Raw genomic sequence first — 24,455 nt, 5'->3', positions numbered from 1 at the left:
CTGTCTGGGATTACATGAAGAGCTAGGAGGATTGTGCAAATCTACATTCACAGAAGATCTGTGGTTAGTTCTCTAAGATGTTAGGAACAACCTCCCTGCAGAGTTCCTTCAAAAACTGTTCAAGTGTAACTAGAATAAATTATACTGTTTTCAAGGCAAAGGATGGTCACAACAAATATTAATTTGACTTAGACTTTTCTTTTGTATACAGTACATATTACATACATAAACACACACACTATTATAGAAGACATGATTTCCACATTTTGCACCAATTAATAGATAACAAGTTTACAAAAAATTCATACATATAAAATTAATACATTTAGCTAAACAACTTTTATTTTACATTTATGGTCACATGCAGATTTGATGCATACAGCTAAAGGGGGTTCTATCTGCAGCACGTGCATGGATTTTAGCAAACTCCATTCAGATAAATGGGACAGACGTAGAAATTCTTGCAACACATCTGCAGCATATGGGCATACACAAAGGGTGTGCGCTATTCTCGAGTATGCTTTTAATATGATACTTCTGAGGGAAGACCCAAGTCCATAGCAGAATGTAACTATATAGTTATATCCATCAGGTCCATCAAATAAAACCTTCCTTGACCAATTATCTATTCTCTATTGCTAGATTATTTATAACCTACAATGTACTGTATTTTCAGACTATAAGACGCACTTTTTTCCTCCAAAATTTTGGAGGAAAGTGGGGGGTGAGTCTTACAGTCCAGATGTACGGTCCGACTGTGGATGGTGGGTGGTGTGGGGGGAGTGGCATCAGCGGAGGAGCGGTGCACAGGAGGAAGGAGCGGTGCACAGGAGGAAGGAGCGGCCTGCTGCAGCTAACTGGGTGTGGGGAGCGGTGAAAATTCCAGCAGCTGTCCTCAGCGTGTGAGGGCGCATAGTGACATCATGCGCTGCTCACACGGTGAGGTCAGCTGCTGGCAGCAGAACAGGATGCAGCGCTGGAGCAGAGGGAAGGAAGAGGAGTAGAATCTTTTATTTTTTATGTGTGCAGCGTGATGGGGGTGCCATGCATACCAGGATAGGGGTGCCATGCATACCAGGATGGGGGTGCCATGCATACCAGGATGGGTGTGGGGGCCACATATAAACCAGGATGGGGACATATATAAATACCAGGATGGGGGGATATTAGTACAGAATTGGGGGACATTACACCTATAACAGTGTCAGCAGCTGACTCCCTTCCCAAAACAGTGCATCATGACCACATTTTTTGCTTCAATTTTTTTTTCTATTTTCCTCTGTGCGTTCTAGGTGTGTCTTATGGTCTGGTGCGTCTTATAGTCCTAAAAATACGGTAATTTGTTGTGAGAAAAGCATCCAGCCCTTTTTACATGCTGGTATAGTGTTTGCCCTTACTACCTCTTGCCGTAGGGCATTCCACAGTCTGACTGCTCTAACTGTAAAGTACACTTTCCTATTTAAAAGCTGAAATTATGAAAAAAAATGTTGGCCTAGTGTATAAGCATGTTCTTGTGAAAATTAACATTTTAATAATAGGACAGCCAAGCAATGTCTACTGATTTACATAGTATCTTTCATACCATTAAAAGTCTTAGTTCTTCCTCTGGAACTGGTTCCAGATCAGGGACAGCAAAGGATTCTGGAAACTGTGCTCCCCTAGCCAGTGCTTCAGCAGCTTTAATGGTGGTAGAAAAACATTCAAGCCAGGCCCATTCTGCAGGGTTCCATGAGGCCGGCTCTGGTGGAGCTAGGCGGTGGTGTGGAGGGATAGGCGGATTGCACAGAAGCCGATCCAAGTTCAGGCCCACGGCCAGTGATGCTAGGCACTGCATATAGGGGCTATGCACCAACTGATCTCCGCACACAACATGGGGCTACACATTGAGTTTCCAAACAAAAGATGAAAAAAAAAGATAAATATATAACTGCACTGATAAACACAGAAAATATAAAAGATCTGTTATCATAGTTGTAATAATTACAGCATTTTTTCATACAAAGCCAATTAGATCCAATAATTTGTACATCCAGATCAGCTGAGACCGCTATGTAGGGTTTACAAGAGATACCTTTAAAACTAAAAGACGTGTATGGTAAAGAAAGGAAGGTTTTACAGTAGGGGTACAATACCTTCTCGTAGGCATACTGTTCCTGGAGCATAATTGGAAGGCGCTCTAAGAAGGTTTGCATACACGGTGCCATGTTTAGTCCTGCTATCCCTTGGTGCTTCAATGCTGTTCTGCAGGTTGCCAAAATATGATTGGAGGACATCCACTCCGGTGTGCAATTTACTACCAGGACATCCTGCATAATAAAACGCAGACACTGACTCTTGCATGTGCAGAGAAAGTTTTTACAAAGATGCTATGAAATACTCTCAGAAGCATGCCTTACTAAAGTGTGAGCGAACGTGGAGCACCGACAAGTAAAAATTCAACAACTGTAAAAAAAAGTTTCTGTAGGAACAGTTCAGTAACAGAAGCAGGGAAGTACCTTACTTCAGAGGACAATTAACTGGATTTTTATTGATTTTAGTGAGACTATGTGCAATATGCTGTTTTATTTTTTAGTTTGATTAGGTTTATTTTTAATCAGATAATTTATTATTTAAAAATTAACAGATACAAATAAAAACAAAATTGACAATCCCCCATACCTCTGTCATCTTACCTAAATATACAATTCGTACATGTGTATTTTACACAAGATACATACAATAGAAATAGGACTAGCATGAATTACAAAATTCACAAAGAAAAGATCATTAGATACCACTAGATTTGCTGGAACAACATTAAATATAAGGTACCTCACTATAACCACTTAAAGGGAATCTGTCAGTAGGTTTTGGCTACCTCATCTGAGAGTAGCCTGATGTAGACAAGGAGAAGCTGAATCCAACGATGTATCCCGTAGATTACTGGGTGCAGTCGTTCAGACACAATCAGAGGTTTTAGATTTAGCAATACAGCAGAGCTGAGGAAGTTGTCCCCGCCTACACTAGGCTCTGTATATACAAAGCCCATAGACAACTGCCTATCACAGGAGGGGGCGTGTCAGACTAGCAGGCATGTGCTGCAGTGTCCCAGCAATGATAAGCTCCTGGTGCTAAAACAATGCAAGCAAACAAAACCACAGAGCTTGATAAGAGAGGAAATTGCTGAAATCTGTGTTTTAACCCTACCTTTCGCTGTCTTCAGATTGCATAGCAAAAACCTGCTGACAGATTCCCTTTAAGAGGAAAGATGTTCATGGAATGCCCTCCATGTGTCCCATATTGCCTCAAATTTATTCAAAGTTTTGCATTTTCTATACACCCCTTCTTTCAATCTAATAGATACGTTTATTTTATTTACCAATTCTTTGAGCCTCGGGAACAGTTGGATCAATCGACCTGGAAGCAATAAGCTTTCTGCCCTGAGAGAGTATATGTTTTAAGGAAATTCTCTCTTTTTCATCCTCGGTTACCTTGTCTACGTGGCCCAAGACACACACCAAAGGATCCGTAATAGTTTTATTAGTTTTTAGTTTATTTGTAAAGACAGTATTCCCATTTTCTTTCTTTTTATTTTTCCCTTCCAACTTCAATAAAATAGCAACCTTCTTTTTTAATAGTTCTATTATATCGAAAGGTAGTCCATCCAGTAACTAAAAGACTGGATATACTTCAAAATCTGATAGCACTCCACAAAATTCCAAGGCAAAAAAAGGCTATTAGCCCAGGAACGTTTTGATTTATCAAGTCTTTTTCAAGCTCATTGTTCGATTTTTTTCTGGAGTGCTGTCTGAATTTGGAATATATCTATAGAGAACAATGGTTTGTTACCGGAAGGCGTGCAACCTCATGAAAGTTTGGTTTGGTGCTGCTTTAATTCTCTTACTAAAGAACAGGATACTCAGATGTATGAGGTCATACCTGACCTGTCTGTGATTATAAGGTTATGTTCACACTTTGCATTTTTGCAGTGTTTTTTTTAACGCACCAAAAACTAGAGTGGTGGCAGGAAAAACTCTACATATAATGCACAAGTTTTTACAGCATTTTTATTTGCGTTTTTCACCCAATCACTGGGAGGGTGAAATGGGTGAAAAGAGCCGCAAAATTGCAGTAAGAATTGACATGCTGCGTCTTGGCAAAAAAGCGGAAAGGCTCAAAATATGCGTGGAAAAAAAAAGCAGCATACAGTAGTGCTCAAAAGTTTACATAGCCCGGCAGAATTTTTTCTTTCTTGGCATTGTTTCAGAGAATATGAATGATAACAAAAAAACTTTTTCTCCACTCATGGTTATTGGTTGGGTGAAGCCATTTATTGTCAAACTACTGTGTTTTCTGTTTTTTAAATCTTAATGACAACCAAAAACATCCAAATGACCCTGATAAAAAGTTCACATACCCTGGTAATTTTGGCCTGATAACATGCACAGAATTTGACACAAATGGGTTTGAATGGCTACTAGAGGTAACATCCTCACCTGTGACCTGTTTGCTTGTAATCAGTGTGTGTGCATAAAAGCTGAGTGAGTTTCTGGGATCCAGACAGACTATTGCATATTCAATCCAGCCACTGAAGATTCTGGATTGTGAGTCATGGAGAAAGCAAAAGAATTGTCAACGGATCTACGGAAAAAGGTAGTTGAACTGTATAACATAGGAAAGGGATACAAAAAAATATCCAAGGAATTGATAATGCCAGCCAGCAGCGTTCAAACTTTGATTAACAAATGGAAAATCAGTGGCTCTGTAAAAACCAAACTACAGTCAGGTAGACCAACAAAAATTTCGGCCACAACTGCCAGGAAAATTGTTCAGGATGCAAAGAAAAACCAACAAATACCATCAGCTGAAATTCACCATTCCTACAATAAAGCATGGAGGTGGATCACTGATGCTTTGGGGATGTGTGAGCTATAAAGGCACAGGAAACTTGGTAAAAGTTGAAGGAAAGATGAATGCAGAACGTTATCAGCAAATACTGGTGGCAAATTTGTACTCATCAGCACAGAAGCTGCGCATGGGACGTACTTAGATGTTCCAACATGACAACAATCCAAAACACAAGGCCAAGTCGACCTGTCATTGGCTACAGCAGAACAAAGTGAAGGTTCTGGAGTGGCCATCTCAGTCTCCTGACCTCAATATCATTGAGCCACTGGGGAGATCTCAAGAGCACAGTTCATGCTAGACAGCCCAGGAATTGACAGGAACGGGAGGCTTTTTGCCAAGAATGGGTAGCTTTACCATCTGAGAAAATAAAGAACCTCATCCACTACCACCACAAAAGACTTCAAGCTGTCATTGATGTTAGAGGGGGCAATACACGGTATTAACCCCTTAACAACATTTGATGTACTAATACGCGTCTGTGCCCTGGGACTTAAGAGCCAGACCCGTATTAGTACGTCATGGCGATCGCGCGTGCACACAGGCTGTGAGGGCGTGATCGCCGCCGGGTGTCAGCTGATTGTCACAGCTGACACCCGGTACTATGTGCAGGGAGCGGTCCTGCACCGCTCCCAGCACATTAACCCCCGCGATGCTGCGATCGAAGTCGATTGCAGCATTGCGGTGGCAAGGGGAGGTGATCGCAGATACTCACCTCCTCTTCTGGCTTCCAGAGCTGACTGCCGTGGCTTCCAGGATGTTGCCATGACGACCCGATGTCGTCATGACAACATCCGGGTCACCAGACAGCAGGAAGATTTTTTGGACATGCGCAGTGCATCTCCAAACAATCTTCTCCCTGTCCAGCACTGACAGCCTGCATGACACAGGGATGGTGCTGCATTCCTGTGCCATGCAGGCGATCAGAGAAAAAAAAGTGAAAGTCCCACAGTGGGACAAAGTAATAAAGTATAAAAACTATCTGAAAGTGAAAAAAATAATAAAAAAAAAAATTGTAAAAATATTTAAAAAAAAAATGAAAAAAAATAATCCACCAAAAATAAAAATATAATGTACCCATCAATAAATATGATTATAAAAAAAAAAAAAAAAAAAAAAACAATAAAAGTACACATATTTGGTATCGCCGCGTCCGGAACAACCTGACCTATAAAACTGTCCCACTAGTTAACCCCTTCAGTGAACACGGTAAAAAAAAATAAATAAAAAACGAATAAAAAAACAATGCTTTATCACCATACCGCCAAACAAAAAATGGAATAACACGCGATCAAAAAGACAAATATAAATAAAAATGGTACCGCTGAAAACGTCATCTCGTCCCGCAAAAAAAAAGCCGCCATACAGCTCCATCAGCCGAAAAATAAAAAAGTTATAGCTCTCAGAATAAAGCTATGCTAAAAAATAATGTTTTCTATAAAATTGCTTTTATTATGTAAAAATGCAAAACATAGAAATACGATATAAATGTGGTACCGCTGTAAACGTACTGACCCGAAGAATAAAGCTACCTTATCAATTTTACCACACGAGGAACAGAATAAAAAAAAAAAAAAAAACAATTCCTGAATTGTTCGTTTTTGTTTATTCTGCCTCCCAAAAATCGGAATAGAAAGCGATCAAAAAATGTCACGTGCCTGAAAATGGCACCAATAACAACGTCAACTCATCCCACAAAAAAAAAAGCCGTCAAATGACTGTCTGCCAAAATCTGGAAAAATTATAGCTCTCAAAATATGGCGATGCAAAAACTAGATTTTACAAAAAATGCGACTTTTAGTGTGTGACAGCTGTCAATCATAAAAACCCAATATCATTCTGGTATCGCTGTAATCGCACCGATCCGAAGAATAAGGTCGTCTAATCACTTATACCGCATGAGGAACGGCGTAAAAAATAAACTCTCAGGTTAGGGTTGTGCTAGGGTTAGGGTTGTGCTAGGGGTTAGGGTTGTGCTAGGGGTTAGGGTTGTACTAGGGGTTAGGGCTGGGGTTGGGGTTAGGGTTGTGATGGGGTTGGGATTTTTTTCAAAAGTAAGAAAGATTGATTCAAGTAACAAATTGATTCATAAAAGTGAAAAAGTGTTTTTTTTTCACTTTTTTATTTTTACGAATCAATTTGTGAAGCACGTGGGGGTTCCAAGTGCTCACTATGCATCTAGATAGGTGCCTTGGGGGGTCTAGTTTCCAAAATGGGGTCACTTGTGGGGGAGCTCCAATGTTTGGGCACACAGGGGCTCTCCAAACGCAACATGGCGTCCGCTAATTATTCAAGCAAATTTTACAATCAAAAAGTCAAATGGCGCTCCTTCCCTTCCGAGCCCTGCCGTGCGCCCAAACAGTGTTTTTTCCCCACATATTGGGTATCTGCGTGCCCAGGGGAAATTGCACAACAAATTTTGGGGTCCATTTTTTCTTGTTACCCCTGTGAAAATAAAAAAAATTGGGTCTAAAGTAACATTTTTGTGAAAAAAGTTAAATGTTCATTTTTTTCTTCCACATTCCAAAAATTCCTGTGAAGCACCTGAAGGGTTAATAAACTTATTGAATGTGGTTTTGAGCACCTTGAGGGGTGCAGTTTTTAGAATGGTGTCACTTTTGGTCATTTTCTGTCATAAAGACCTCTCAAAGTGACTTCAAATGTGATGTGGTCCCTAAAAAAATGGTTTTGTAAATTTTGTTGGAAAAATGAGAAATCGCTGGTCAACTTTTAACCCTTATAGCTCCCTAACAAAAAAAAATTTGGGATCCAAAATTGTGCTGATGTAAAGTAGACATGTGGGAAATGTTATTTATTAACTCTTTTGTGTGACATATCTCTCTGATTTAAGGGCATAAAAATTCAAATTTTGAAAATTGCAAAATTTTCTAAATTGTCGCCAAATTTCCATTTTTTTCACAAATAAACGCAAGTGATATCGAAGAAATTTTACCACAAACATGAAGTACAGTATGTCATGAAAAAACAGTCTCAGAATCAGGGGGATCCGTTGAAGCGTTCCAGAGTAATTACCTCATAAAGTGACAGTGATCAGAATTGTAAAAATTGGCCTGTCATTAACGTGCAAACCACCCTCGGGGGTTAAGGGGTTAAGAACTGGGGTATGTGAAATTTTGATCAGGGTCATTTGGATGTTTTTAGTTGTCATTAAGATTTAAAAAGAGAAAACACAGTAATTTGACAATAAATGGCTTCAGCCAAACAATAACCATGAGTGGAGAAAAAGTTTTTTTGTTATCATTCATATTCTCTGAAACAAGGCCAAGAAAGGAAAAATTCTGCCGGGGTATGTAAACGTTTGAGCACAACTGTATGTATGAAACAAAAAAAAATCTCATGGATTATGCTGGTACTGTAAAATGCTGTGTATTTTAAGCACCAAATACGCAGAAAAAAAAAGTGCCTTAAAAATGCCATTTTAAGGACCTTAAGGACTTGGGGAGAGGAGTGGTGCTTTGGTTCTTTTGCAAATCTAAGTGCAGACCATATATTTTAAATTATCTTAAGTAAACCTCCCACTACATTGTATTTGATTCTGCATGTATGTCCTATGTTCTGTGCGTGATTGTATTTTAGAAAATGGGAGAAAAGTGTGTTTAATTAAAATTAATCTGATTTATTGAAAAAGAATAGGATACTTACCTTTGAACGATTGGAGCAGGCAGCAACTCCCACATCAGAAATCCAAGCTGTGGTGGTCACCGCTCCAGAACCAGTTACAACAGATTGCAAAATGGAACCATCCTTCCAAACAAAACACAAGAGCTTTATGAAGCGAGACATTACTGCAACGTGTAAATGGATTCTAACGTTACATATGTTAAAAGCATAAATACTACAAAATACTTCATTTTCTACAAAGCTTATTTAGTCTTACCCTTAAAGACCAAATATTCAATAGGCCACCAAGTCCTCCAGACACCAAGGCCAGGCCATCATGGCTGAAAGCTACAGTACGCACCGGAGTAATGTGACCTTTTAACTTGTAAGCACAGCGGATGTCTGCAGGCTTTCTGCAAAACTCCTAACATGGAAGAGAACAAGGAGTCATCGTCACTGGAAACAATGCAGGAAATTCATGAATATCTTACCAAGTAATTTATCACTTGCTGTATGGCAGCCTTTAGTATGCAGGCTTTATATCTTGCACAACATACCAAAAAGGGTCAATTGCAAATCCTATTGATGTTTCTTAAGACAGTAAAGGAATCACATCAAAATGCTATATAAACTCAGATTACTATGACAGCAACAAAATAAGTAATAACAGGAATGCTGACCTTATTAGAAGAGGCAACAGATTCAAGCAGTACAATACTGAAATGCATATACTAAACTTTCACACTGCTTTCATTACTGTTGACTTCAGGCCCCTGTTACATTCATTTTGTTTATTTTTATAGTGTCAATAAAACCTGGGCAAAGTGCGGCCCACGGGACACATCTGACCCTCCGGATGTTCCAGTCTGGCCAATGGACCGAAACAGTCGAGGGGCTGAAAACAGAGGGCCATGGGCAGCACCATGCCCTCGCCCTCTGGATGCAGACGGCGGTGAATACACTGGCAGATGACGGAGCCGCTGGCTCCTTCTAACACCAATCAGCGTGCGAGACAGCAGACACGTCTACTGTACGGAGAATCAGTGCACCAGAGACAGGAACAGAGTGCCAGGGGAACGGGAGAGAGGTGAGTATGTGTTGGTTTTCATATGTGTATGCGATGTTTGCACATATATAAGAGGCTATGGCTATGTGGGGGCTCCTACTGTATTCAGGAGGATAGGTGGGTCTCCAACTGTAATTAGGAGGCTATGTGCGGACTTATCTATAATATAACTGGGGATGCGTGTCTCGGTCTGAAGCCTCGATAGACTGCGCATGCGCGACACGCAGTCTGGCTACAGATAGAAGCAGGCATCCAGCCGTTACAGGTAAGAGGAGTGTATGGCGCCACTGAACGCATACCGCAAACTCCGGCGCCATACTTACCTGACCGGGAGTAGCGTTCCACGGCGCCTCTCTTCGCCGGAGACCGGGGCAGGAGTGAGGCGTCAGATCGGCGCATGCGCATGGCGCGATCCGGTGCAATTTTACTGAAGACACATTTGCAGTGTGTCTTCAGCAAAATGGCGCCGGACAGCGCGGTGCTCCGGCGCCACACTCCTCCCCAGCCTCCAGCAGAACAGGATGCAGCAGCGCTGGAGCACAGGGAAGAAAGGTGAGTATAACTGTTTATTTTTTTGTATGTGTGTACAGAGTGAAAGGGATGAGGGGGCCACACATACCAGGATTGGGGGGAGAGGGGGCCACACATACCAGGATTGTGGGGTGAGGGGGACCACGCATACCAGGTTTGTGGGGTGAGGGGATCATGCATACCAGGATGAGGGGTACCACACATACCAGGATTGGGGGGTGAGGGGACCACGCATACCAGGATTCCGGGGTGAGGGGACCACGCATACCAGGATTGTGGGGTGAGGGGTTACCAGAATAGGGATGAGGGGTACCATGCATACCAGGATAGGAATGCGGGGTACCATGCATACCAGGATGAGGGATGGAGTGTCATGCATACCAGGATGAGGGATTGGGCGCCATGCATACCAGGTTTCTGGTATGAGGAGTGCCATGCATACCGGGATTGGGGACGAGGGAGCCATGCATACCGGGATTGGGGATGAGGGAGCCATGCATACCGGGATTGGGGGGTGAGGGGAGCCATGCATACCGGGATTGGGGATGAGGGGTGCCATGCATACCGGGATTGGGGATGAGGGGTGCCATGCATACCGGGATTGGGGATGAGGGGTGCCATGCATACCGGGATTGGGGGTGAGGGGAGCCATGCATACCGGGATTGGGGGTGAGGGGAGCCATGCATACCGGGATTGGGGATGAGGGGTGCCATGCATACCGGGATTGGGGGTGAGGGGTGCCATGCATACCAGGATGGGGATGAGGGGTGCCATGCATACCAGGATAGGATGGTGGGGACAGGATGGGGGCAGCACAAATACCAGGAAGAGGCAGCACATACCAGCACTGGAGACCATATACCAATAAAAATGCTCGCCACCCGGGCGTAGAATGGGTTCAATAGCTAGTACTATATATAGGGGGCTATGTGAGGGCCCATTGTATATAGAGAAGCTAAGTGGGGGGCTCATACTGTAGATAGAGGGGGCTATGTGGGGCTCATACTGTATATAGGGGGGCTATGTGGGGGCTCATACTATATAGAGGGGGCTGTGTGTGGGCTTATACGGTATATAGAGGGATGTCAGCATACTTAATTCTGCTCAATATTAAGTGATAATGTTCATATAAAATAATAATTAGAATTGTAATTAATATGTTAATATTAATATTGACCAGAATTAATTTCAGCCTATTGGTTCGGCCCTCCACAACAGTCAAGGTCTCATGTGTGGTCCCTCGGGAAAATCAATTGCCCACTCCTAGGCTAAACTAAAAGAAAAAAGCTGAAACCAAGGTGTAGATTTCTAGGCACATTGCTTGCCAGATTCCTGGGGTTTATGTGATAGATCTTTACATGATAGGAACAAACCAATTATTCTAATCACTGACCTTGCTAGACGATTGCTCCTTCCATTCTTCGGTTGTCGTTGACCTGGACTGAAATGTATCCAAAGTGGTCTCCGGAACAGTCCATACACACACAAGACCATTCTGGCATCCACTGCAATAAGAAGCACTCAATATTCAGTTACTGGACAGCTAATAAAGTGGAATTAAACGGTTTCAGCGATTGATCATGTAAATGAGGAGTAGTAAATCAGTCACAACGTAAAACAGGTCCCACTGTTACTTCAGTGTATATCATACAGCTGTTTGCTCGTCTTTGCTCTATTCTGTAGCTAATCTGCTGCTATTCTCAGTTCCCATGTAGTATGCCGACACAAATCCTGCTGCTTGAGATTAAAAGATATGGACACCCATGAGCGCATTATATTACTAAAATGCAGGTATAACTGGCTAAAAGGATTTTTGCAATAGGGTTTAATAAAAATCTTATAGTTTAGCTTCTACTGCTTTTATCCATCACAGTACATAGCGGGCTGCAGAATGAGAACAGAGAATCGGTCAGTGATCTCGTCTGACAACTGCTTTTGCAGGTCATCTCTCGCTGAACTTTAATGTGGTCATATATATCAGTTTAGCAGCGCAATCGGAAGAGCGACAAGATATTTTAGTGAATCACAAAATGACTCCAATAGTCCATGAGGTAGACTAGCACCATCCTGCAAAGGATTTTCTTACCATTACAAATTTATGACACATCGGTAGAATATGCCATCATTATCCAATATTGGTAGAAATCCGCTCATTGGGACCTGGAAAACCCACTGATGCTATTAAAGCACAATGACCCATACAGTGCCATTCCTGACCTACCATATTTTGGGCACTACAAATGTTGCCTTGAATACAACAGTGTCTGGAATTATGACAAAAATTACAGATAATTGCATTCCAAAAATCAGAGGCATTAGTGTCTTCCATTTTCAGGACAAACTTTGCTTTTATATCATTCTTAAAAATTCACAGAAACGTTTAGCTGCAACCGGCTTTTGCCACGGCCATGGCTGTATTTTTTTTTTTTTTTTTAGCTGGACAAAGGCTGGTTGCACCAAAACATTACTATATATTTTTAAGGATAAAGGAAAAGCTACTGTTCTCCACAAAGAGGTTCCTCAGATTTTTAGGATGTAATTGGCTTGGTGAGAAGCTGAATCAAGGAGGCACAGAAACGCGCTAGTAATGTATGGGATTTCTCTATAAAAAAGTGCAGATAATTTACTAATTTGGGAAAATACCTTTAAATCATTCACATAAATACTAAGACAAAGCTTTCCAGTGCAGACTGCTCACACTTCACAGTCAAAACCAACAACATGAGGAATCAGAAAGCAGCATAAATGCTCAAAAACAAAACAAATGAAAGTACAATGTACAATAGGCAGACGCTGCTGGGGTCAATCAGAAGGGTACTTACGTGGCAAGCATGAGTTGTGGGCTGTCAGCCTTTCCTACTAATCCACACCAGGCTACAGTATTAACATAGGATGGATGTGTCAGAAAGTAGAGTGTTTTCCAGCTGCCATCTACGTTCCCCCACAACTTTACAGTGTCTTCTTTAGCACAGGTAAGCAGCATCTGGCCAGTGGGATCCCATTTCAAGTTGATAAACATTTCCTAGAAGATGCACACCATGTTAGATTCGGGATTAGATGCCTCAGTGACCCAGCACTCAATGCATGAGAACTACAGTTACCTTATGTGCATCAATGAGAACCACGTCTCCTTTATCAACCGGTTCTTTGTTGCCAATCAGTAACTTTCCATCAGCATATCCAACAGCAAACGGATGATCCTCACTATACCAAGAGATGCAGGTGACGGCCACTACAAACAGAAAAAAGAAAAACACTTGTAACTCAGGAGGGTAAGTGGAGAATCACTAAAGCCAGAAATGAAAAAGCTCATAGATCACATAAAAACAAAACCAAGCTTAAAGGTAAACTCACTCTGAGCGACATTTTACAGTATTTCTCAGTTTAACCCTTAACAGTCAAGGAGCACTGTAAATGGTTCTTTACTGACTATTATATAGGAATCGTACAAACTGGTAAACCATATCTTGGGTCCCCGTGTATAGGAGAAGAGGAAAAAAATCCAGCAACCGCAAACATTTTTAAAGTATATATTAAAACATCACATTAATTTGGTCAGGACCAAGAGCTAGTGGCTTGAAACACATAGTCCCAGTGTCTTTTCACTTTTTCCATATGATTTTAATGTATTAAATGTGATGTTTTAATATATACTTTAAAAAAAAAAATAATAATTTTTTGCGGTTGCTGAATTTTTTCCTCTTCTTTCCATGGCTCCCATTGCCCAGGAACTGGCTTGAAGTTTTCCCTTGCACCACAGCCATATCCATGGACCTCCTATACCGGTGAGCTGATGTTGGTCTTTCTTCATTTTGTCCTCGTGTATACAGCGGGCTCAGGAGCGGAGTCCGTATCACACACAACAGATGCCAGCTGTGATACCCTTAAGACATCTTCACAGCAGCGACCTGAAATTGCACGATCATCAGTGCGAGTGCACACCAGTTACCATTGGCCCCCTTGCGACACAATGTTATAGCAGCTGGGCTTATAACTGCCAGTTTAGCCCTCCTCTGAAGACCAGCCTATGGCTAGCCTTCATAAGGAAGCATAATTTTGTCTATATACTGCAATACAATTTTGGTATAGTCGTAAACTTACTGACCTGGAGAATTATGTTACAAGATCACTTTCTAGCAAATTGGATGGTAAAATTAATTATGTCATTTAAAACTACAAATTATCCTGCAAAAAACAAGCTCTCATATGGCTATGTTGAGCGAAAAATAAAAAAGTTATGGCTCTTGGAAGAAAGGGAGGAAAAACGGAAGGTTAACCCCTTCACGACATGCGCCATACATTTACGGCACAAGTCGGAAGCAGGTGTATGGTATGGTGCAGTCATTACCTGCTCCTACTCGGCAAGTAATGACTGTGTGCTACAGCCAGGAACTGCCTGCCTCAAACTCGGAGAGTGACACTAACAATGCGCCAGCAAGGGGGCATGTCATTCTGTGCGCCCATCGGCGCCCTTGTGGCATGATCGTAGGTCGCCAATGAGTTTCTATGACAGCCGGGGGTCTATTGAACACATCTATGCTTGTCATTATGGAGCTCCCCTGAAAACCAGCCTGCCGCCAGGCTTCAGAGGAGACCGTAATTTTTACTATATGCAGTAATGCTGTAGTACTGCTGTATATAGCATAAGCGATCAGACAATCGCATGCTCAAGTTGCTAACAAGTACATTGAAAAGAAACAAAAAAAGATTTTATATAAAAATATACAAAAGTTCAAATAAACCCCGCTCTCCCCATTAAAAATAAAGATAATACAAAATACACATATGTGCTATCACTGCATTCAGTAAAGTCCAACCTATCAAAATATAAAAATAATTAACCTGATCGGTAAACACCGTAAACGGAAAAAATTCAAAAACGCCAAAATTAAATTTTTTTGGTCGCTGTGATACTACAAAAAATGCTGTAACAAGCCATCAAAACGTCATAGCTATCCCAAAATAGTATCAATAAAGATGTTGTCATGTCCCGCAAAAAGTGAGCCCTCACACAGCTCCATCAGACGAAAAATTAAAACGATACAGGTATGAGAAAATGGCAACACAACCCTTCAATTTATTTATTTTTTTTTTTTACAAAATACAACCTTCAGAATTTTTTTTTCACTACTAAAATAATATAAAAATACTGTACATGTTTGGTATTGCTGTAATAGTACTGATATACAGAATGATATTGCGAGGTCATTTTTACCACAGATTATTTTTTGGGAACTGTTTCAGAATTGCATTTTTATTTTACAATTTCTACCCACTTGGAATTTTTTTTCCTGTTTACCAGTACAGTATGCGGCAAAATGAATGGTGTCATTGAAAAGTACAACTCATCCCACATAAAAACAAGACCTCATATGTCTGTGGATAAAAAAAAAAAAAAAAAGTTATGGCTCTGGGAAGGTGGTCAAGGAAAAAAGAAACCGCAAAAACGGAAATTGGCCACATCGTGAAAGGGTTAAATAACTTGGTACCAAAACAATGACACAAAGGGTTTTAGCTATACACACTTTATTTAGATCTCAGCATTAAAATTTTGGGGAAAAAATGAGGCGAAATTTGAACATCCCTTCTGGTTTTGTAGCTGTTCTCTGGGCTGCTTATCCCCTCTGTGATAATTTATTGTTCACCGGAGGGTCTGACCGCTGGGGTCTACACAGATCCTGATAATTGTGCTTGGCAGAGCCCTCCCTGTCTTGGATATAATACTATGACTCCTCAACCTCTATTCATGGTCTCTGGGACTGTTGGAGAATGCAGAGTATAGTGCTCGGCTTTTGACAGTAAAGTTTCAGTAACTACACACCGATTACCATTCACAGTTTTGTTAAAACCAATGGAAAAATAAACAAATCAATCTGGTCATATTCATATAGCTTCCTTAAATAAAGATACGGTCTACAGTTCTTCTATCCATTAATATACTGAACATTTGGCTTGGATGAATATGAATATTTTGAAAAGACTTTTTCGGGATGTCAGATTTGTCCGAGGAAGGTCCGGTGCTGGAATGGCACCGGCACTGGAGGGGAATATACTTGCTAATATTTTACTTGGGGAGGAACATAGTGAATGAGAAGGGGTTGTCCAAGTAGTCGACAACTCCTTTAAAGGGGCTGTACGAAGTGAAAAGTCTGCAATCAATCTGACTTCACTCTGCTAAATTGTGGCAGTGTGTACAAAATGACGATGCCCCTGTATTCCCCTTATGGGGTTGACAGTCACAAGCCAACTTGAGGGAGCAGTCTTCCCTCAATAGAAGTGGACAAAGTCTGTTTGGCACGTGACCGTCCTCCCGCACGGTAAAAGTGCACAAAGTTACGATTGGGCAGTCACAGAGTAAGTGCAGACTTTTTATATAAACCTTGGACAACTTTGTGAAATAGCTGGTAGATTCAGACACAATTAGTAGGAACCACCAATGAAAATTTTACACCTGTGGTCAAAAATACATTTTGCTGTTATGAATGATATCTAATAGGACACAAACCTTTTCTATAACAATGCTCCAATTCCAAACGCCGCATACTAGTCGCATCTGTCACTTCAATGAGACCCAAGGAACCGTCCATGCGACCAACCAACAAACACTCTGGCAGGTCTCCTGGCCATACACCTCCTGGACAATGTTCAGGCCACGCGATGGAGGAGATCCAATTTGGCTGAACATCCACAAGGCCTTTTCCCCCTGTTATATACACCATTAGAAAAAAAAATACCTTAAAATATCTGTAGCCCACAAAACAAGAAAATATAAGAATCATTGTAGGAATGTCAATATGTGACTAGAGGATTATTAGTATAAATGCTATATGCAGTATGCAATAACTCCCAAGCATTACTATCGGCTACCAGAGGATGCACAGGGACATACCATTGAGTTGCCAGATGTTGATTGTTTTTTCTAGAGCTCCAGCCAGATATCGTCCGCTAACACTCCAGCATACAGGAGACAGAGCAGGGTCTGCTTCTTCTGGGGTTCCCTCACTAATGACAGGAGAAAAGAAAAAAGTTATTAATGGAATAAGTGAAGCCATATATAAAAGGCTGCAGCAGAAAGGGATAATGAACAAACATGAAAGCAGTAACAAATAGACTTCCTCTGTTTCTTTACCCCTTATGGACTGGGCAACTTTTTGTGTTCGTGCCTTAGTTTTTCCTCGCTTTCTACCAACAGACATGACTTTTCCCCTCCACAGTCATAGTTAACAAAATTTTGGAACAGTTTAAAAAAAATTAAAAAAAATCGGTACACTTTCAAGTAGGTCCTAAATATACTACACACTTCTTGCGAACAGATACAACACCTGAATATTTAGTACATATGCAATACATAGATAAGTATAGCAGATAAATCAATATGGCAACATGGGCATTGACTTTCCTGCAGCCAAGGCCAGAAAGATCAAATCCTTTCTAATATGTTTTGAAACATATACAAATGGATCAAACTGTCTTATAATGTGTCAGTTAAGTATAATGGGTCCATCAACAGTTAGATAACCATTACAATGTCAACAGAAAGGTTCTCTGTATAATTGCTTCTGTCAGGAAGTACTTACAGTTTCTGGAAAACACAGGTTTGCTGCAGAAAATACTGATTTTGAGTCACGCTCCAAACTCGGACAGTGCCATCTGTGCTGCTTGTGGCCAACAGACCCTTCTTATTGCACCAAATTGAAGTGATCACCTGGAAAACAAAAACATGTTTATCATATTAAACTAGTTATACATATTGTATTTTAAACTCACAGATTGTGCATGTAACTCAAAATGCTGTGAAGTAAATTTCCTATTGGAGGAAGAAAAAAAAAGATGGATCTAGTTTTAATAAACAGCGACATAAAACTTACTCTGTTCTGATGTGCTTCCAGTTTGGTAAAGGAACACTTTCTCAAGTCTCCAGCCATATCAGCGAGCGTTTGAGGGGCAGTCTGATTATCACGATCATGGGCAGCCAAGGTGCGGACTAACTGCTGAGCAGCCCATTGCCGATGCTGGGAGGATAGCCGGGAAGACAAGCAGCAGGCAGCCAATGCATTTGCCAGTTCCAAAGGACCTGGAGCATAAAAGTTAAGAGAACAATGCATAACTCTTCAAATAATAATGTGCAGAAAAACACTTCTGAGAAGTGTACACAGGGCCTCCTACCTCTTTTCTCCATCTCTGTTTTGTCATAGTTTGGCCGCAGTTTAGCTCCTTTATCTGCAAGTAGAGCTACCAGTGCTTGTGTCACTACAAAGTTGGGAGAGGTGACCAGCTTGTTTTCTTCAGCAATACCACGGAGGAAACTTGGTAGAAACTTCCTCTGCACAGGGTCATCCACGGTAGTTAGATTCACACCAGTTGCTGCAGATATCAAATTCTGTGAAAACGCCAAGAAGACAACCCTTTACTTACCTTCACGCTACATATTGCAGAAGACAAAAATCTAACAGCAATTGTACTAGGACCAATTAAAAATGAAAGGAAATCATACAATTAGGTGCAATAACTGCAGATAAATGAAGAAAGCAGTTCAAAGTGAATATCTAACCTGGGTGCAAAGCTGGACAAGAAGACGGGCAGCACTGGGTGTACTGGATGCCAGGCAGCCTACAGCGGTGCTCAGGTATGCTAGACAGGAGATGGGTTTGCTGGTTTTGCTATGTAAACCACGTGATCGGTCAGCAGAATTAGACAGTGTATTGGAGGGACTGGTGGAGAGGCCAGCTCTACCTGCTGCCGCCAAGCACATAAGGCGGACCAGAGTGCGGATATCTGTAAGACCCAGAGACTCCAAGCCAGCAGCAAGGCTACAACTAGACCCACTGCAAGAAGGGCAGAAGGATACATTACATTGGTCATAGAAAGCAAACACAGTAAACAGGTATAAAATAAATCAACTATGTGAAGACATAAAAAGTACAAACCTGACAGAAAGCAGTGAAAGTGCACGCATCACCATGGTCCGAGCCAGCAGGACTTGTGCGGCAGCTATCACCCTGCGTAGGGCCATCACACGGTCATGGGGATTTACCAGAGCTGCTGCCTGCTCTCCCAGGGTAATTCGGCCCGATGAGCTCTTCTCCAGACCACCTTGGCAGCCTGAGGAAAGATCCGAATATAGTGACAATCTATCTGTATTCTAATAAAACGACTACAATGAAACCACCACCCAATGTCCCACTGAGTTTCACCAGAAATAAATGGCTAGCACTGTATTAAGTGACTTTTAATAACTGCCCCAAAGTACCTATTTGCATTAGTGTCTCCTCCATGCTGTTGGTGGCAGTTACCATGGCTACAGAAGCCCCCAGAGGATCGCTGTCTGGGAATTGCACGGGCTCTGGTACAATCCTACGATCATTAAGGCCGAGAGGTCCAGCTAGAAGTTCAAATTCTTCTTCTCCAGTCAGCTTGTCATCTTCATCCACATCCAGCATGTCCCAGTCTTCTGTGTAATGTACCGTATAGTCAAAACCACTTGAATCAATGCTATTTTATTAGTGGTGGGTGTAATATGTAAGAAAGCAGCTATATTTTACCTTCATAGACACTGTCTTGCTTGCCAATTAAGTCAGGGGCATGTCCTTTGTACCTAGAGCACAGAACGGTTCATTAGCTTCTTACATCACATGTCATATTAAGAGCAGTCATTTGGGTAGTGGTCCTTGGCTCCCTATTTATAGGTAAATGAGGGTTTGTGACTGCAGAAATAGCATTAATACAAGCGTAACACATTCTTAATGTTCCAATGCCTAATGAACGTCCCATAACTAATGGGTTTTCTGGACTTTTTTTTTTTTTTTTTTTTTTTTTTTTTAAATCAAGCCATTTATTCATGACTTATGTACAGATTTTAAATATATTGCCCAACAGAGCCCACTGATCCGACTCCCGCTACATTTAAAGGGAATCTGTCACCAGGTTTTTGACACCTAATCTCAGAGCAGCATAATATAGAGACAAAGACCCTGATTCCATAGATTTATCACTTGGCTGCTTGCTTGATTTTTATCAAAACTATTTGTTTTATCAGCAGGAGATTATCACTGGAAGACTAGTAAACCTGCTGCCATGTAGTCCTCCATATTCATGAGCTGTTTAACCCCACCCCCACCACAGAGTGGCAGCTTTTTGCCTATGCACAGTGTACACAGAAAGCTGCAAATCAGTGGTGTGGGTGTTTTACAAAGAGCTCATCATTCAGAGAACTGGTAGATCGGTAGCAGATAAAACAGTTTTTAATCAAAACGGCAGCAACCAGTAAAGAAAGCGATACATCACTGGAATCAGGTTCTTGGCCCCTACATCATGCTTATCTCAGACAGGGTAACAAAACCTGGTGACAGATTCCATTTAAATATTTCGGTAGCACCCTGATCCATATATGCATCATTCCATCGTTTTTACTGCCTGTGCAATGAATGGGATAACCGAATATAGTGTGTTCTCACTACATCCAAGTCACAAACTAAAGTCACTTGAAATGGTAACACCCTTTCTAAACGATTCTGTATGGTTTTCCCATAGACTTGCCAGACAGTGAGAGACGACATGATTCTTTAAGGTCACATTACAGGGGCACTCTGGATAGTAGTCGATGTAGGTAGGAAGGGCATCATACTTTTTATTTAAATATGTAATGTAAATCCTTCCTTTTCGTCTTGAATAAGTGGATTGTTTTAAAACAAAGGGCAAAATAAACAGTATCAGAAAACCCACTTAAAGACGCTACTAAATAAAACAATGACTGCAACAGTTTTAATTTCAGATTTCCATCTAAATAACAGTATCCATAAAAATCTTACTTCTCTGATGCAGTAGCTTTACGCTTGCTCTTCAGACTCAAATACTTTTCACGGCAGCTACCACATAACAGATAGTATGGATTCCCACTGCCACATTCTCCTCCAAACCAGCCATCCACATAAGAGCCATTACTACGGTACCCCTGTCGGTTGGCACTGTGCCCGCAGCCGGGATGATACCTCTTCATGTGTTGATTGAAGCTCAGCACGCTAGCCTCACACAGCTCACAGATTACCACCTCTTCCCTCTCATCGGTTTCACAGACGTGCTGTAAGAGAAACACAACTTTTCTCTAATTATGAACATTACTGAGAATGGTCGCTACAAGGACAAGCAAGGCCGAAGCTGAGCCAAGCACACACATTACTCCATAGTATTAGTGCGCAACACTTTCCATATACAACAGATAGGGATAAGCAAGAACATCAACAATTAGCATGCAGAGGTGGCAGATTACATGGACAGCTGTAGAAAAACATTTATCTACAGTACAGACCAAAAGTTTGGACACACCTCATTTAAAGATTTTTCTGTATTTTCATGACTATGAAAATTGTACATTCACACTGAAGGCATCAAAACTATGAATTAACACATGTGGAATTATATACTTAACAAAAAAGTGTGAAACAACTGAAAATAAGTCTTATATTCTAGGTTCTTCAAAGTAGCTACCTTTTGCTGTGATGACTGCTTTGCACACTCTTGGCATTCTCTTGATGAGCTTCAAGAGGTAGTCACTGGAAATGGTTTTCACTTCACAGGTGTGCCCTGTCAGGTTTAATAAGTGGGATTTCTTGCCTTATAAATGGGGTTGGGACCATCAGTTGTGTTGTGCAGAAGTCTGGTGGATACACAGCTGATAGTCCTACTGAATAGACTGTTAGCTGCTTTTATCTTGCCATAATACAAATTCTAAGTAAAGAAAAACGAGTGGCCATCATTACTTTAAGAAATGAAGGTCAGTCAGTCCGAAAAATTGGGAAAACTTTGAAAGTGTCACCAAGTGCAGTTGCAAAAACCATCAAGCGCTACAAAGAAACTGGCTCACATGAGGACCACCCCAGGAAAGGAAGACCAAGAGTCACCTCTGCTTCTGAGGATAAGTTTATCCGAGTCACCAGCCTCAGAAATCGCAGGTTAACAGCAGCTCAGATTAGAGACCAGGTCAATGCCACACAGAGTTCTAGCAGCAGACACATCTCTTCAACAGCTGTTAAGAGGAGACTTTGTGCAGCAGGCCTTCATGGTAAAATAGCTGCTAGGAAACCACTGCTAAGGACAGGCAACAAGCAGAAGAGACTTGTTTGGGCTAAAGAACACAAGGAATGGACATTAGACCACTGGAAATCTGTGCTTTGGTCTGAGGAGTCCAAATTTGAGATCTTTGGTTCCAACCACCGTGTCTTTGTGCGACGCAGAAAAGGTGAACGGATGGACTCTACATGCCTGGTTCCCACCGTGAAGCATGGAGGAGGAGGTGTGATGGTGTGGTGGTGCTTTGCTGGTGACACTGTTGGGGATTTATTCAAAATTGAAGGCATACTGAACGAGCATGGCTACCACAGCATCTTGCAGCGGCATGCTATTCCATCCGGTTTGCGTTTAGTTGCACCATCATTTATTTTTCAACAGGACAATGACCCCAAACACACCTCCAGGCTGTGTAAGGGCTATTTGACCAAGAAGGGGAGTGATGGGGTGCTACGCCAGATGACCTGGCCTCCACAGTCACCAGACCTGAACCCAATCGAGATGGTTTGGGGTGAGCTGGACCGTAGAGTGAAGGCAAAAGGGCCAACAAGTGCTCCTTCAAGATTGTTGGAAGACCATTTCCGGTGACTACCTCTTGAAGCTCATCAAGAGAATGCCAAGAGTGTGCAAAGCAGTCATCAAAGCAAAAAGATGGCTACTTTGAAGAACCTAGAATGTAAGACATATTTTCAGTTGTTTCACACTTTTTTGTTAAGTATATAATTCCACATAGTTTTGATGCCTTCAGTGTGAATGTACAATTTTCATAGTCATGAAAATACAGAAAAATCTTTAAATGAGGTGTGTCCAAACTTTTGGTCTGTACTGTATATGCTAATACAAAACTAGAGAAGTACGAGTTAACCCTTTTACTTAATAATACAAGTTATGTCATATATCATAACTTAACGTTATTTTGAATATAATGGTAAGGGCTCATGAACATTAGATTGTATTTTTTTGGGCTATAAGATACACTTTTTAAAAAAAACAGTAACACTTTGCTAAAATAAAGTTTGATTTTTATAGTCTAGACTCGAGGCAGCTTTATATGATGGAGGTGAACACTGACGCATCATCTATCCTGGGCACTGAGAGAACCCATGTAGTGGCCCAGTTCTCTCTCCACTAACCCGACACTGGTCAGTCTGATATGGGATATACAGTAGAGAAAGCTACCAGCAAATCACTACTAAAGCTGCAAATCCTGAGTATTTGAAGGACCTTTCAGCTCATGTGATCAGTCACATGTCTGAAAGGAACTTTAAAATGTGGTAATGTATACAAAGTGTGAATGTGTTTGTGTGTATGTGGGCTGATGTAGCCACGGCGAGTGTGAATGTGGGTTGATGTAGCCGCAGCTAATGTGTATATGTGGGTTGATGTAGCTGAGACATGTGTGCTAATGTAGCTGACTCGTATACACATGTAGCAGAGCTGCAGCATCAATGCAGCTTTAGTGATGTGCAGGTCCTAGCTAGCTGAATGACCTTTCACATCTTGTGATCAATGACGTCTGGACGGAACTTCAAAGTGTGTGTGTAGATGTGGCCGAGCCATGTGTAAGCGTGTGTGTGTGTGTGTAGCAAAGCTGTGTGTGTGTGCGCGTGTGGCAGAGCTGTGCGTGCATGTATGTGTCAGAGCTGTGTGCGCGTCTATGTAGCAGAGTTGGGTCTCTAAGGAGCAGAGGGCTGTTTTATATGTACAAGAGCTGTGTGTGTATAGTACAGCTGTGTGTGTGCACGTGTTTGTGGCAGCTGTGTGTGTATGTAATAGAACTGTATGTGTGTACCACAACTATGTATGAGAAGCATTTTCACAATGCATTACGGGTATGGGGTGTATAAATACATATATTTGTTTTTAGAGAATTTAGATTTTATTTGTGTATGTCAAATGTATAAAAATTGTCTATTAGATCCTTGGCAGTAAAAGGGTTAAAAGACTATATAATGGATCATTCCATCCTGTAAAAGTAAAGTGGACTTTGATCATTTCTTGTGCTGTAGGTTACAGCTCTACACTGCTTTTTATAGCATGTAATTCAATAAGGTGAACAATTTTTATTTAAAACCGCAGCTGCTAAAGTTGTCCACCATCTGCTCAGCACGGAGGAGCTAATAAGGGAGACACTTGTTTTTTTAAATAATAAACAAGGTAAATCATATTATAGCTTTTCATCAGTGAAAAATGGTTAAAAGAGTTACCAGGTCACATAGAATTAGGAAAGACCTCCCCCCTCCCCTATACAGGAAACATCCACTATATAAATGACAAGCAGCCTGTTTA

At 41.3% G+C, this 24,455-nt stretch overlaps 1 protein-coding gene across 8 annotated transcripts in view; it reads right to left on the bottom strand.

Annotated features, from left to right (window-relative positions):
• HERC1 (HECT and RLD domain containing E3 ubiquitin protein ligase family member 1) overlaps positions 1–24,455 on the bottom strand; it is a 175,759-nt gene that overhangs the window by 12,668 nt on the left and 138,636 nt on the right. For all 8 annotated transcript variants that reach the window (XM_073652698.1, XM_073652700.1, XM_073652697.1 and 5 more), the window contains 17 exons: positions 20,912–21,180; positions 19,646–19,698; positions 19,354–19,554; positions 19,031–19,205; positions 18,655–18,928; positions 18,270–18,483; positions 17,972–18,177; positions 17,681–17,808; positions 16,993–17,105; positions 16,609–16,806; positions 13,205–13,335; positions 12,926–13,125; positions 11,497–11,608; positions 8,783–8,929; positions 8,548–8,649; positions 2,133–2,306; positions 1,583–1,876 (listed from right to left, as the gene is read on the bottom strand). In XM_073652698.1, the coding sequence (XP_073508799.1) occupies positions 1,583–1,876; positions 2,133–2,306; positions 8,548–8,649; positions 8,783–8,929; positions 11,497–11,608; positions 12,926–13,125; positions 13,205–13,335; positions 16,609–16,806; positions 16,993–17,105; positions 17,681–17,808; positions 17,972–18,177; positions 18,270–18,483; positions 18,655–18,928; positions 19,031–19,205; positions 19,354–19,554; positions 19,646–19,698; positions 20,912–21,180 (2,991 nt within the window). The remainder of the gene's footprint in view (positions 1–1,582; positions 1,877–2,132; positions 2,307–8,547; positions 8,650–8,782; positions 8,930–11,496; positions 11,609–12,925; positions 13,126–13,204; positions 13,336–16,608; positions 16,807–16,992; positions 17,106–17,680; positions 17,809–17,971; positions 18,178–18,269; positions 18,484–18,654; positions 18,929–19,030; positions 19,206–19,353; positions 19,555–19,645; positions 19,699–20,911; positions 21,181–24,455) is intronic.

This window comes from Phyllobates terribilis, unplaced genomic scaffold (assembly GCF_046119375.1).
Source record: "Phyllobates terribilis strain yellow unplaced genomic scaffold, ASM4611937v1 Scaffold_11__3_contigs__length_659146591, whole genome shotgun sequence".
NCBI classification, from domain to species: Eukaryota; Metazoa; Chordata; class Amphibia; order Anura; family Dendrobatidae; genus Phyllobates; species Phyllobates terribilis.
The sequence above is the reverse complement of the archived record's forward strand: the minus strand, read 5'-3'. Positions and strand labels throughout refer to the sequence as shown.